Source organism: Procambarus clarkii, chromosome 33 (genome assembly GCF_040958095.1).
Source record: "Procambarus clarkii isolate CNS0578487 chromosome 33, FALCON_Pclarkii_2.0, whole genome shotgun sequence".
NCBI lineage: Eukaryota > Metazoa > Arthropoda > Malacostraca > Decapoda > Cambaridae > Procambarus > Procambarus clarkii.
Window position 1 is genome coordinate 42,919,876 of NC_091182.1, and position 13,484 is coordinate 42,933,359.

The window sequence follows — 13,484 nt, forward strand, 5'->3', positions numbered from 1 at the left end:
AGGGTATGGGATGAAGGGGGAGGGGGGACAGGGGGGGAATGGTGGGAGGGGGGACATGATGGGAATGGGGAAGGGATGACAGGGTAAGAATGGGGTGGGGGGGGGAGGGAGGGTTGGGTGGGGGCAGGTAGGGTGAGGGGAAGGGAGGGTTTCTATGCAGAGGGGGGTGGTGGGGTTGCCCTTCCCTCTGGTGTTGCTGGGATGCTGGTTTTGGGTTCGCCTCTTGTCTCTGGGACTGTTGTGTTGGGGGCTGTGATTTCCTGGTTTGCTTCTCCTTCCCTGCGCTTCCTCCTTGCCTCTGCTGCCCTGGCTCTCTCCTCCTTCGTCCTGTCCCTCTGCAGGAATACTTTCTTGTATCCCTCCACATGCTGCAGTCGACTCTTCCTTTCGAGAATATCCTCCTTCGTGGTTTCGTTCGTTGTGTGTGTGTGTGTGTGTGTGTGTGTGTGTCTCTTGCTCAGCATTGCTCGCGTCGACCCGGCATCCGTGTCGACGCGGCGTCCGTGTCGACCCGGTTTCGGTGTCGACTCGGTGCTTGGGTCGACCCGGACATCTATAGGTGGCCCGGGTAGCATGGAGCCTGCCACCGACCTGCTTGTGACTTTCCTTACTAAAGAAATTCTAGGGACTCTGCTATCGACCTTCCGTTGACTTCGGTAGGCAAGGGTCGCAATGGGACCCGTCTTAATGGGATTAACCTTACTGACCCAGATCCACCCATGTTGGCTGCATACCCCTCAGTACTCACTGTGGGTATATATATATATATATATATATATATATATATATATATATATATATATATATATATATATATATATATATATATATATATATATATATATATATATATATATATATATACAACTTTAGAACACTTTCCCACCAGGAGACTCGAACCCTAGCCAGCACAGAAGCCTTCCAGCAACTGGCATAACAGGTACGCCTTAACCCACTGCACCACCGCTCAGACCCTTAAAAGAGATAGTAATTTCGGAGTATTTATACACACCAAAGACAACCATCTCCCAAGAGCACTAGAGCAAGTGAGGGGTCATTTTTACGTTTTTCATCAAGTCCCTGTTAATATGGGAGAACACTGTGTCTATGCTTGAGGCACAACTCTCCTAAACACGAGAGTTAAGTATACAACTTTAGAACACTTTCCCACCAGGAGACTCGAACCCTAGCCAGCACAGAAGCCTTCCAGCAACTGGCATAACAGGTACGCCTTAACCCGCTCCACCACCAGCTCAGACCCTTAAAAGAGATGGTAATTTCGGAGTATTTATGTCTTTGGTGTGTATAAATAGTCCGAAATTACCATCTCTTTTAAGGGTCTGAGCGGTGGTGCAGTGGGTTAAGGCGTACCTGTTATGCCAGTTGCTGGAAGGCTTCTGTGCTGGCTAGGGTTCGAGTCTCCTGGTGGGAAAGTGTTCTAAAGTTGTATAACTTCACTCTCGTGTTTAGGAGAGTTGTGCCTCATATATATATATATATATATATATATATATATATATATATATATATATATATATATATATATATATATATATATATATATATATATATATATATATATATTTGCGTCATAAACACAGGTTCGTACACAAAAGTGTGTCTAGGAGGCCGTCCTAAAAGAGGAACAAAAGTGACTCGTGATTGATGTTTCTTTTATATCAAAGACATTTTCTGCTCTTTAGCTGCCTCTTTACCTCTCTTGGCAGCCTTTATGAGTCAGGTTTATGGTGGTGGTGGTGGTGGTGGTGATGATGGTGGTGGTGGTGGTGCAGGTGGTGGTGCAGGTGGTGGTGGTGGTAGTGGTGGTGGTGGTGGTGGTGGTGCTGGTGGTGGTGGGAGTGGTGCAGGTGGTGGTGGGAGTGGTGCAGGTGGTGGTGGTGGTGGTGGTGGTGGTGCAGGTGGTGGTAGTGGTGGTGGTGGTGCAGGTGGTGGTAGTGGTGGTGGTGGTGCAGGTGGTGGTGGTGGTGATGGTGGTGGTGGTGCAGGTGGTGGTGGGAGTGGTGCAGGTGGTGGTGGTGCAGGTGGTGGTGGTGGTGGTGGTGCAGGTGGTGGTCGTGGTGGTGGTGGTGCAGGTGGTGGTGGTGGTGGTGCAGGTGGTGGTGGTGGTGGTGGTGGTGCAGGTGGTGGTGGTGGTGGTGGTGCAGGTGGTGGTGGAGTGCAATGGAGCCGCTATGACTATATTCTGAACATCATATCTTGACGCTGGAGATTAATACGTCAAAACCTAACGTACTCTTGAGGACAGGTTGACGTACTCTGACGCAGGAGTAAGTACAGGGACGTCTTCCCAGTGTGAGCAGCACACTACCAATAACCTTCACCCCACACTCCACACACTAAAAATGTCGACCTCCCGTATTCCTCGAAGTTGCAATAATTCAAATGACATTTAAAATTGTTCTTTCGGATAATTTATGTTGCTAGCAGAGGAATATAGTCGCTTGTAGCCCAGATGTTTCTCCTAGAAGACCTCTATCTTCCTGTTAAACTGGGTCGAATTCCGTTTATCGCCCTTCAAAAACCCGTCGAACACACACACACACAACTCTCATTTACATATGGTCAAAGTTTGGCTGCGGGAGTCTTGAAAATTGGTAACTGTGTTTTGTTGAGATAAATGTTTTAATTCTGTAAATTCTATTTGTTCAAAGGCCACAGTAGGTAGCTGCTGGACTCTCACATGAGAAGGATTAGATCCGCTTGTCATACAGAATTTCTGTGAGCATTAGGTATGCTTACACGATCGAAATATATAGAAAATAACAGCAAAGGAAAGTATAGAAGTCTTATTTGTGTATTAATGTTGACCAGACCACACACTAGAAGGTGAAGGGACGACGACGTTTCGGTCCGTCCTGGACCATTCTCAAGTCGATTGTGAGGTCCGTCGTGGACCATTCTCAAGTCGATTGTCTTATTTGTGCATACGAGGCAGCTTCTATTTATACCTCTCAAAATTCATTCACATATATGTCCATCCAACGCTTGAAACAATCCAACAATCCTATATATATCATATTACCCGGTAATTTGTTCCATAAATCAATAATCCTCTTTCCAAATCGATTTTTTCCCCTCAGGTATTTTCTGAATGTAAACTTAGTTTATATCCCCCTGGTTCGTGTTCTGTTTTTTGTTTAACTTCAGTTGTAAATCAAGACTTGTTATATCCAACAGAAGCAGAAACTGAAATTGGCATACAATAATTTAGGGTTTAATCACTCGCGGACACTCAAGAAATACACCTAATTTACCGGCGCACAAGACACACCTAATTTACCGGTGCACAAGACACACCTAATTTACCGGCGCACAAGACACACCTAATTTACCGGCGCACAAGACACACCTAATTTACCGGCGCACAAGACACACCTAATTTACCGGCGCACAAGACACACCTAATTTACCGGTGCACAAGACACACCTAATTTACCGGCGCACAAGACACACCTAATTTACCGGCGCACAAGACACACCTAATTTACCGGCGCACAAGACACACCTAATTTACCGGCGCACAAGACACACCTAATTTACAAACATATTTTGTAAAAATACTTTGTTAAGCACGATTGATCATACAATTCTGCCGGTGATTTTCAAGTGGGTTTGAAGGGATAAATATGATTTTGTGAATGTAAATATATTATTACACACAGAAATCACAGTAGCGTGATGCACCAAATGAACAAATCCACAAGAGCCGTGACGAGGTTCGAACCTACGTCACGGCCCTTGTGGATTTGTCAAATCTATATGCAGGCGATGAGTCACAATAACGTGGCTAAAGTATGTTGACCAGACCACACACTAGAAGGTGAAGGGACGACGACATTTCGGTCCGTCCTGTCAATCTATTATATCTACGCGGTTTACAGAGGTCCGTAAACATGCTTCCGCAGGTAAAAAAAAAGATAAATATTTAATAACAAAGTTAGACAGGAGAGAAAGCCGTAGTGAGCCCAACCAGCGCAGATACTCCAACACAGTAACAATGTAATTACAGTCTACAACTCAACCAGTCAACGAATCACACTTGAGTGAAAGAACGTTACAATCTCCAGCGTCGACCAAATCAATGTGAATTATCCCCCATAACGACCCCCCACTACCAGCTATTACGCAGTTACGTAATCATTATAACACATTACGCTACTGAAACTACCAATCAGCCGTAGGCAAAAGGGTGAGTGACATCCGAGGGAGTTTCTGAGACCACGCGTGAACGGTCACTCATCTGAGGTCCACTCCCGCCTCTCACCAAGCCACAGAAGCGGCTTTTTACATACTAAACTTTCAGTGACTTCGTAAAGATGGTACCTTAGATGTTTTGGAGTTTTGGGCTCCCCGCGTTGGAGGGTTTGGCGGATGATGTGGCTGAAGGGAGCGGGTTGGGTGTCGTGACGGATGTGTTGGGTGACGTGACGGATGTTGTAGATAATTTAGAGGTAGTGAGAAGAAGCGGATACTATATGCTTTAATTGTGAGAGTGTTGGTTTGTATTGACCCTATACTATAATTGAGTAAAATAGGTATAATATTCCTAGACCGGCTCTGTATACCCAAAAGAGCCACAAACAATTCCGGTCTCTGAGGCACGAGGAGAAGCAGGACACGAGCGTGTTAAAAGTCTATATTAAGCTACCTTTCCTGTGCTTCTACAGTGTAAATAACTTACCAACCTGCCCGCGTACAGACACGTAACATTAAGAGTGATGGCAGGTTTAGCGAGGCTGGTAATTCAGGACGATCCTCGCACTCAAACGATCAACAATCTTAACTATTTACAGAAACGATCTTTTCAGCGGCAATGGTTGAAAAACAAAAACTTTCTATATAAAAACAAAACCCTAAAATACTCTCCTGGAAAAGGCTGTGTTGTTTTGTTTTAGTTTTCAACTTTTTCAAATTTTCACGAAGAAAATTACCTACATTAGCCAACTTGGGAACACGACCATCTGAAAATCTAAATATATGCCATTTTTAGAAGTTAATGAACATTCCTTTTCTTCAATACATCTTTTTGGGCTATTGTGACCGAATAGTATTAATCTTTGTTATAATTAAACAATTTAAAGTGGTAGACTTTTTCCTTCTGAAAATGTATTAATATACGAAAGTACTTAAGGAATTACTTAAGAACTTAAGGTAGACAGTGCTAGACAAGTAAAAATAGCTCCATATAAGAAGAAAATAATGAAAATTGTGCCCTTATGTCCGGCTATGAAAGGTATGGCATTCAGACGTCATAAAGAAGTTTGTTGATTATTGTTAAGAGAAATACCTCGAGCTTGTCTCTCTATTCGCCAAGTACCTGCCATGACAGCTCCCTTGTCCATGTGTTGGGGCTGGAGTATTGTGTCTAGGCTTAGTGGAGCCTGTTGGCGGGCTGCTTCAGGCGCCTGGTAGCGTCCGGCTGCTTCAGGCGCCTGGTAGCGTCCGGCTGCTTCAGGCGCCTGGTAGCGTCCGGCTGCTTCAGGCGCCTGGTAGCGTCCGGCTGCTTCAGGCGCCTGGTAGCGTCCGGCTGCTTCAGGTGCCTGGTAGCGTCCGAGTGCTTCAGGCGCCTGGTAGCGTCCGGCTGCTTCAGGCGCCTGGTAGCGTCCGGCTGCTTCAGGCGCCTGGTAGCGTCCGGCTGCTTCAGGAACCTGGTAGCGTCCGGCTGCTTCAGGTGCCTGGTAGCGTCCGGCTGCTTCAGGCGCCTGGTAGCGTCCGGCTGCTTCAGGTGCCTGGTAGCGTCCGAGTGCTTCAGGCGCCTGGTAGCGTCCGGCTGCTTCAGGCGCCTGGTAGCGTCCGGCTGCTTCAGGCGCCTGGTAGCGTCCGGCTGCTTCAGGAACCTGGTAGCGTCCGGCTGCTTCAGGTGCCTGGTAGCGTCCGGCTGCTTCAGGAACCTGGTAGCGTCCGGCTGCTTCAGGAACCTGGTAGCGTCCGGCTGCTTCAGGCGCCTGGTAACATCCGGCTGCTTCAGGCGCCTGGTAGTGTCCGGCTGCTTCAGGAACCTGGTAGTGTCCGGCTGCTTCAGGAACCTGGTAGTGTCCGGCTGCTTCAGGAACCTGGTAGTGTCCGGCTGCTTCAGGCGCCTGGTAGCGTCCGGCTGCTTCAGGAACCTGGTAGTGTCCGGCTGCTTCAGGAACTTGGTAGTGTCCGGCTGCTTCAGGCGCCTGGTAGCGTCCGGCTGCTTCAGGAACCTGGTAGTGTCCGGCTGCTTCAGGAACCTGGTAGTGTCCGGCTGCTTCAGGAACCTGGTAGTGTCCGGCTGCTTCAGGCGCCTGGTAGCGTCCGGCTGCTTCAGGAACCTGGTAGTGTCCGGCTGCTTCAGGCGCCTGGTAGCGTCCGGCTGCTTCAGGCGCCTGGTAGCGTCCGGCTGCTTCAGGAACCTGGTAGTGTCCGGCTGCTTCAGACGCCTGGTAGCGTCCGGCTGCTTCAGGAACCTGGTAGCGTCCGGCTGCTTCAGGAACCTGGTAGTGTCCGGCTGCTTCAATCACCTGGTAGCGTCTGTCAACCATCTACACTATCTGCTCAGTGAAGCAAGACCTGAGGTGTCTGTGGCTTTGTTATCCTTGTGTATACTGGGTATACTCAGTATACACAAGGATATTAGTTATTAGTACATCCAAGAATGGCAGACTGTTATTTTCACTATTTTCATGTGTAAATCGGAGTACTGACTCTCTCTCTAGGTGTCTTTTTAGGTCAATTAGTTCATCTGAGTCTTTTACTATTACGAATATGTCATCTACATAACGGCAGTATACAGTTGGTTTTTGTCTGCTACTGAAGACCCTATCTTCGATGGTTCCCATATAAAAATTAGCAAATAAAACTCCTAAGGGGGAGCCCATTGCTACTCCGTCTATTTGTAAATACATGTCTCCTTGTGGACTGATGAAAGGGGCTTCCTTTGTACATGCTTCGAGAAGACTTTTCAAGTGTGGCTCAGGTATGTCTAATTTGGGGGTGCTCTCGTCTCTGTATACTCTGTCCAGTATCATTCCTATGGTTGTGTCGACTGGGACGTTGGTAAAAAGGGATTCAACGTCCAGGGAAGCGATGATTCCATCGGGCTGGGTAGATTTGATCAATTCTAGGAAATCTGCTGATGATTGTAGACTAATCTTACTTGGAGTGTATGGAGTTAGGAGTTCATTGAGTTTCTTTGCCAGGTGATAAGTTGGGGTTGGTATTTGGCTGATTATAGGGCGTAGTGGGTTACCTGGTTTATGCGTCTTAACATTGCCGTAGGCATATCCTAAGCCATAGTCGCCTTGAAGTTTATTGAAATGCACACTACCTTTCTTTGCGTTGATTGCTGTAATTGTTTTGTTTACTTTCCGCTTAAGGTCTTCTACGGGGTTCCTCGTGATTCGTTGAAATTTGGAGTCGTCACTTAGGATGTCGCTAATTTTGTTCATGTATTCATGGGTAGGAATCAATACATATGCTGCTGTTTTGTCGGCTTTTCTTATTGTTACGTCTTTCAGATTTTTTAGTTGTTTCGCTGCTTCTTTGAGTCGTGGGGTTAAGATTGTAGATGAATATGTTCCTCGTTTTTTCCCTGCTTTTGCAAGTAGTTCAGCTTGAAGTGTGTCAGTGGTGATGACTTTTTTGTTGTCTTCTAGCTTATGGATATCGTCCAGAAGCATTTCGATTTCCAGGCGTTTTTGATGCATCTTTGGTTTAGATAAGAAACCAAAGATGAATAAGAGAAATGTTGAACAAGAATACTTGCATAATAGACAAAACCCAAGATTCAAGAAGATTACAAATTCTTGAGGCAATTCACATAAGAATAGAGCGACCTACCATGAACACCCAAATCACGGAACTATTTACTCTACCCACCATGAGAGTAAGGACAAGACAAGAACATATCGATGCCAACACAGAAGACAATGTCCAACATAACAGGCCAATTACACTAGATTAATCTTTGTGTTTAGATAGGAGATGCCTCGTATGGGCCAATACGCCTTCTGCAGCCCCTATGTTTATCCCTTATGTATCCCCCCATGTTTTTCACCTTCATTGTATTATCACCTGACCTAATGCGGGTATAAAATCAACTAGTATTGTAAGATCTGTTCACTTGAGAATGAACCATGGAGGTTCGAAACGTCGTGCAAATTATACAAATAAGTGTAATACACTCTATAGTAAATCACTTCTTTTCTTCACCTTAAAAGTACGAAAATGAGTTTTGGAGAACTCCTATTCCAATTAAGCCCTGATGCTAATATATATATATATATATATATATATTAGCATATATATATATATATATATATATATATATATATATATATATATATATATATATATATATATATATATATATGTATGTAAGAAAAAGAGAAAGAAGGGGAGCGTTGGAGCGTGAATGGTTGGGGTGGGGGGAATAATGTGGAATTGTGAAGATGGACAGCAGGCAATAACACTGAGTTGGGGCGCTGGGGAGTGTCCTCGACGGTGGCAGCTGACACAGGCTGTGGTAGAGGCTAACACAGGCTGTGGTAGAGGCTGACACAGGCTGTGGTAGAGGCTGACACAGGCTGCGGTAGAGGCTGACACAGGCTGCGGTAGAGGCTGACACAGGCTGTGGTAGAGGCTGACACAGGCTGTGGTAGAGGCTGACACAGGCTGTGGTAGAGGCTAACACAAGCTGTGGTAGAGGCTGACACAGGCTGTGGTAGAGGCTGACACAGGCTGTGGTAGAGGCTAACACAGGCTGTGGTAGAGGCTAACACAGGCTGTGGTAGAGGCTGACACAGGCTGTGGTAGAGGCTGGCACAGGTTGTGGTAGATGCTGACACAGGTTGTGGTAGATGCTGACACAGGCTGTGGTAGAGGCTGACACAGGCTGTGGTAGAGGCTGACACAGTCTGTGGTAGAGGCTGACACAGGCTGTGGTAGAGACTGACACAGGCTGTGGTAGAGGCTGACACAGGCTGTGGTAGAGGCTAACACAGGCTGTGGTAGAGGCTGACACAGGCTGTGGTAGAGGCTGACACAGGTTGTGGTAGATGCTGACACAGGTTGTGGTAGATGCTGACACAGGCTGTGGTAGAGGCTGACACAGGCTGTGGTAGAGGCTGACACAGGCTGTGGTAGAGGCTGACACAGGCTGTGGTAGAGGCTGACACAGGCTGTGGTAGAGGCTAACACAGGCTGTGGTAGAGGCTGACACAGGCTGTGGTAGAGACTGACACAGGCTGTGGTAGAGAATGAAATACTGGTATGTGGTATTACCCAGCGTTGCTCACAGGGCATTTCCTAGTGACCAAATCCTCAAATATGAGGCAGACCGAGACTTTGTGATGTTCTGCGGGTCTTGTATCATCACAAGGAGCGGGCTACTTAACCCCAGGGAGGTTATTTCGATGTTTTGTCTGAGAAGCTGTAAGTCCAACAGTGAGGAAACCGTTGGTTTGGGACCAAGAAGTTGCGTCAGACGCCCGGCTGAACAGTCAGTCGTGTGGAGAGCCTATATGGACAGTCACTTCAGCTAAGTCTGGATGTGAAACATTTTCTGAGGACAGTCTTAGCCAATGAGAACTGGTTTTGATGAGTTAAAAGTGCAAAGAAGTTGTTGCTTGATTGGAACCAAGGCGTTGTTTCTGATTGACGTTGTGTAGCTAAATAACATTTCCTTCTCCATTCCCACTTTGAAGTAGTATTGTTCCAAGGAATAATTTAGGACTTGTGGTCATTTATTTGAGTGTCTATTAACTTTGATCACTCTTTTTGCCTTTGATTATTGTTGCATGATTTCTGAGACCACTAATGAGAGCTTAGAATATTTATTTATTTGTCTTGTGATTTTCAGTTGCTGGCCAAACTGTAGTAACCCTCATGAATTTTGATTTAGAGTTTTGCTCTTTCATTTCTATTGCGACAGTCAAGAAGCTCTTGTGAGTAACGTAAGAATTTGAGATAAAGAGCCACGACAGCCTAATGAGTTCAGAGCAGGTTGAGCATTTAAATTAAAATTTTCAGAAGAGACTATTAACGTAACGTATATTCTTCTTTTCTTTTAATTATATTACATTTTATAAAGTTTGTGTTTCTGTGTCCCTCCTTTTTCTGGTATATATATTTAACAACCTTGTGAGGGCTAAGTTACGACTAATTACAGAGCACTGCGGGACACCTGATGGAGAGGCTACGCCTGAGCGCATTTCTGTAGACGCTGTGAGGAGCGCTTTGCGATTATATTTGTCAATTCCAGGCAAGAGACAGTTTTCTCCAGAGCATTTGTGACATCCAGCAGAGCGACTGTCAGCGTGGGACTATGATTGAGGTGCCTGAGTAAGCCTATAAGACGTAAGGGAGTACCTTATAGCCTCGCCTTTACATCAGGTGGGCGTACTAGGAGCTGCCAAGTGAGTTGAGTGGGACACACAGTGTGTACTGTGTGAAGCTGGGTTACCCCCGAGTTGAGGTGTTGGCGGACTGCTACAGCGAAGGTGTGCTGTGTGTACTCACCTATTTGTGCTTGCGGGGATTGAGCTCTGGCTCTTTGGTCCCGCCTCTCAACCGTCAATCAACTGGTGTACAGGTTCCTGAGCCTATTGGGCTCTATCATATCTACATTTGAAACTGTGTATGGAGTCAGCCCCCACCACATCACTTCCTAATGCATTCCATTTACTAACTACTCCGACACTGAAAAAGTTCTTTCTAACGTCTCTGTGGCTCATTTGGGTACTCAGCTTCCACCTGTGTCCCCTTGTTCGCGTCCCACCAGTGTTGAATAGTTCATCCTTGTTTACCCGGTCGATTCCCCTGAGGATTTTGTAGGTTGTGATCATGTCCCCCCTTACTCTTCTGTCTTCCAGTGTCGTAAGGTGCATTTCCCGCAGCCTTTCCTCATAACTCATGCCTCTTAGTTCTGGGACTAGTCTAGTAGCATACCTTTGGACTTTTTCCAGCTTCGTCTTGTGCTTGACAAGGTACGGGCTCCATGCTGGGGCCGCATACTCCAGGATTGGTCTTACATATGTGGTGTACAAGATTCTGAATGATTCCTTACACAGGTTCCTGAACGCCGTTCTGATGTTAGCCAGCCTCGCATATGCCGCAGACGTTATTCTCTTTATGTGGGCTTCAGGAGACAGGTTTGGTGTGATATCAACTCCTAGATCTTTCTCTCTGTCTGTTTCATTAAGTACTTCATCTCCTATTCTGTATCCTGTGCCTGGCCTCCTGTTTCCACTGCCTAGTTTCATTACTTTGCATTTACTCGGGTTGAACTTCAACAGCCATTTGTTGGACCATTCACTCAGTCTATCCAGGTCATCTTGTAGCCTCCTACTATCATCCTCTGTTTCAATCCTCCTCATAATTTTTGCATCGTCGGCAAACATTGAGAGGAACGAATCTATACCCTCTGGGAGATCATGTGTCGTGTGTCGTGTCATGATCATGTGTGTGTCGCACCGGGTGAACAGATGTTCATGAGATGAGCTCCCCTCCCCCGATCTTCCCCAGCAGGCTGTGTGGGGCGCTGTGGGAGCAGGGGTCCTGAGAGCCGCTGTGGGAGCAGGGTCCCCAGAGCCGCTGTGGGAGCAGGGTCCCCGGAGCCGCTGTGGGAGCAGGGTCCCCAGAGCCGCTGTGGGAGCAGGGTCCTTAGAGCCGCTGTGGGAGCAGGGTCCCCAGAGCCGCTGCTGGGGTCCCTTTGCTCCCCTGTGATGCAGACAACGGGGGATGTGTAACACACTGTAAATGAAAGGCGACATTTGTGGCAGGAAAGGAACAAGTCCACAAATATGTTATGTTGCGTTTGGTTAGGCTAGGATTAGTTGGGTTAGTTTAGGCTAGGTATAGTTATGCTAGGTTAGGTTAAGTTAGATTAGGTTTAGTTCGGTTAGCTTTGGTTACGTTAAATATGGTTTGGTTAGGTTTAGCTAGGTTTAGGTAAGTTTAGCTAGGTTCAGCTAAGTTTAGTTAAGTTTAGCTAGGTTCAGCTAGGTTTAGCTAAATTTAGGTAGGTTCAGCTACGTTTAGCTCGGTTTAGCTTTACCATTTAATCCAAGTCACCAAGCATCTGAAACTTTATTTATGTCTTGTTACACAGTAGAGAGAGAGTGGCCGGCGTTGCTCGGGTGCCGGACGCTTAACCCCTCCTCCCCCCCTCGTCACCGTAACCATCTTCTCTACACTCAGTCATCAGCATCTACACTGTCCATCTACACTACCCACACAACCCTTCTTCACCATCATGGCTACGTATAGTGGATATCTACACTACACACACACAATCACCACTATCTACTCTGCACACAATCGTCAGCACTAACCTATCTTCACTGCACACAATCATCACCACTACACTACACACAATCATCTACACTACACACAGTGTTCACGGACAACAAGGACATCAGGCTTCACCAATGAGACGATCTGGAACAACATCATGGCCCAATAATTTCACTTCACTTTAAATATCTTTTATAATAAGTTGGTAAACAAATGGAACACATTACCAGAAGGGTCAGTTCCATCGTTTCTATAAATGATGAAAATCATTCCAATCTATTTCTCTTTTTAAATAGATTGAACAAGAAATTCAGGTCAGAAAGTTAGTGTTGTTCAATTTGTTCAAACCATCAAAAGGTTTGATGGTTAGTGTTGGCATTTGTTTTCGTTTAGCCAATAGCCTTTTTTTTTTTTAGAGTCCAGTAGTTTACTGGTGATTGACCCTTGAATATCCTTCGTAATCCTTGTCCTTAATTTGACCAGGGCAGGACAGATCCTGATGAATGACATTGCATGCGTAGGATAATCAGGCTATTAAATTGTTCACTATGTGCAGGAGACAAGGGACAATATGTATGCAAAAATTCTTGTTATCAGGGGAAAACGCCAAGCCATTACGACTATATAGCACTGGGAAAGGGTCAGGATAAGGATTTGGTATGGAGACGGGGGGGAGGGAAAGGAATGGTGCCCAACCACTTACAGACGGTCGGGGATTGAACGTCGACCTGCATGATGTGAGACAGTCGCTCTACCGTCCAGTCAAAGTGGTTGGGTTATGTATGCAAGAACATACGCAAAAACGTTGCAAATAATAACAAAAATATGGAAAGATGGAGGAAAACAAATAATCAACACAAGAAAACGCAAACAAGTAAAACAAACTTTGCTAATGCTCCAGCAAATACATTGACCACTAACTATGATCACAACAAATGATCCAATAAAAGCTGCTAACAATGCAGCGGAAAAAGTGTCAAAAGCGTGCAGGTGGAGGAGGAGGAGGCGACATGTTAGCGTGGACACATTATCCCGGAGGCAGCGATGGTTTATTTCTGACATTAAGGTAAGAGGTAGGCTGGAGGCGCTGGAAGACACTGCTTCATTACCATAATGTCTGGCTCCACACCCGCCATGTTCCCCCCGGCCTGAACCCCACGCTGGTGCTGCCCTCTGTGCCGGGAAGTGAAGCTGGGCAAAATTGT

At 46.1% G+C, this 13,484-nt stretch overlaps 1 protein-coding gene across 1 annotated transcript in view; it reads right to left on the reverse strand.

Annotated features, from left to right (window-relative positions):
- Positions 1–5,392: 5,392 nt before the first annotated feature.
- Positions 5,393–13,484, reverse strand: part of LOC123765318 (titin homolog) — a 36,544-nt gene continuing 28,452 nt past the window's right edge. Inside the window, exon 3 of the mRNA XM_069335454.1 lies at positions 5,393–6,496. Within this exon, the coding sequence (XP_069191555.1) occupies positions 5,393–6,496 (1,104 nt within the window). The remainder of the gene's footprint in view (positions 6,497–13,484) is intronic.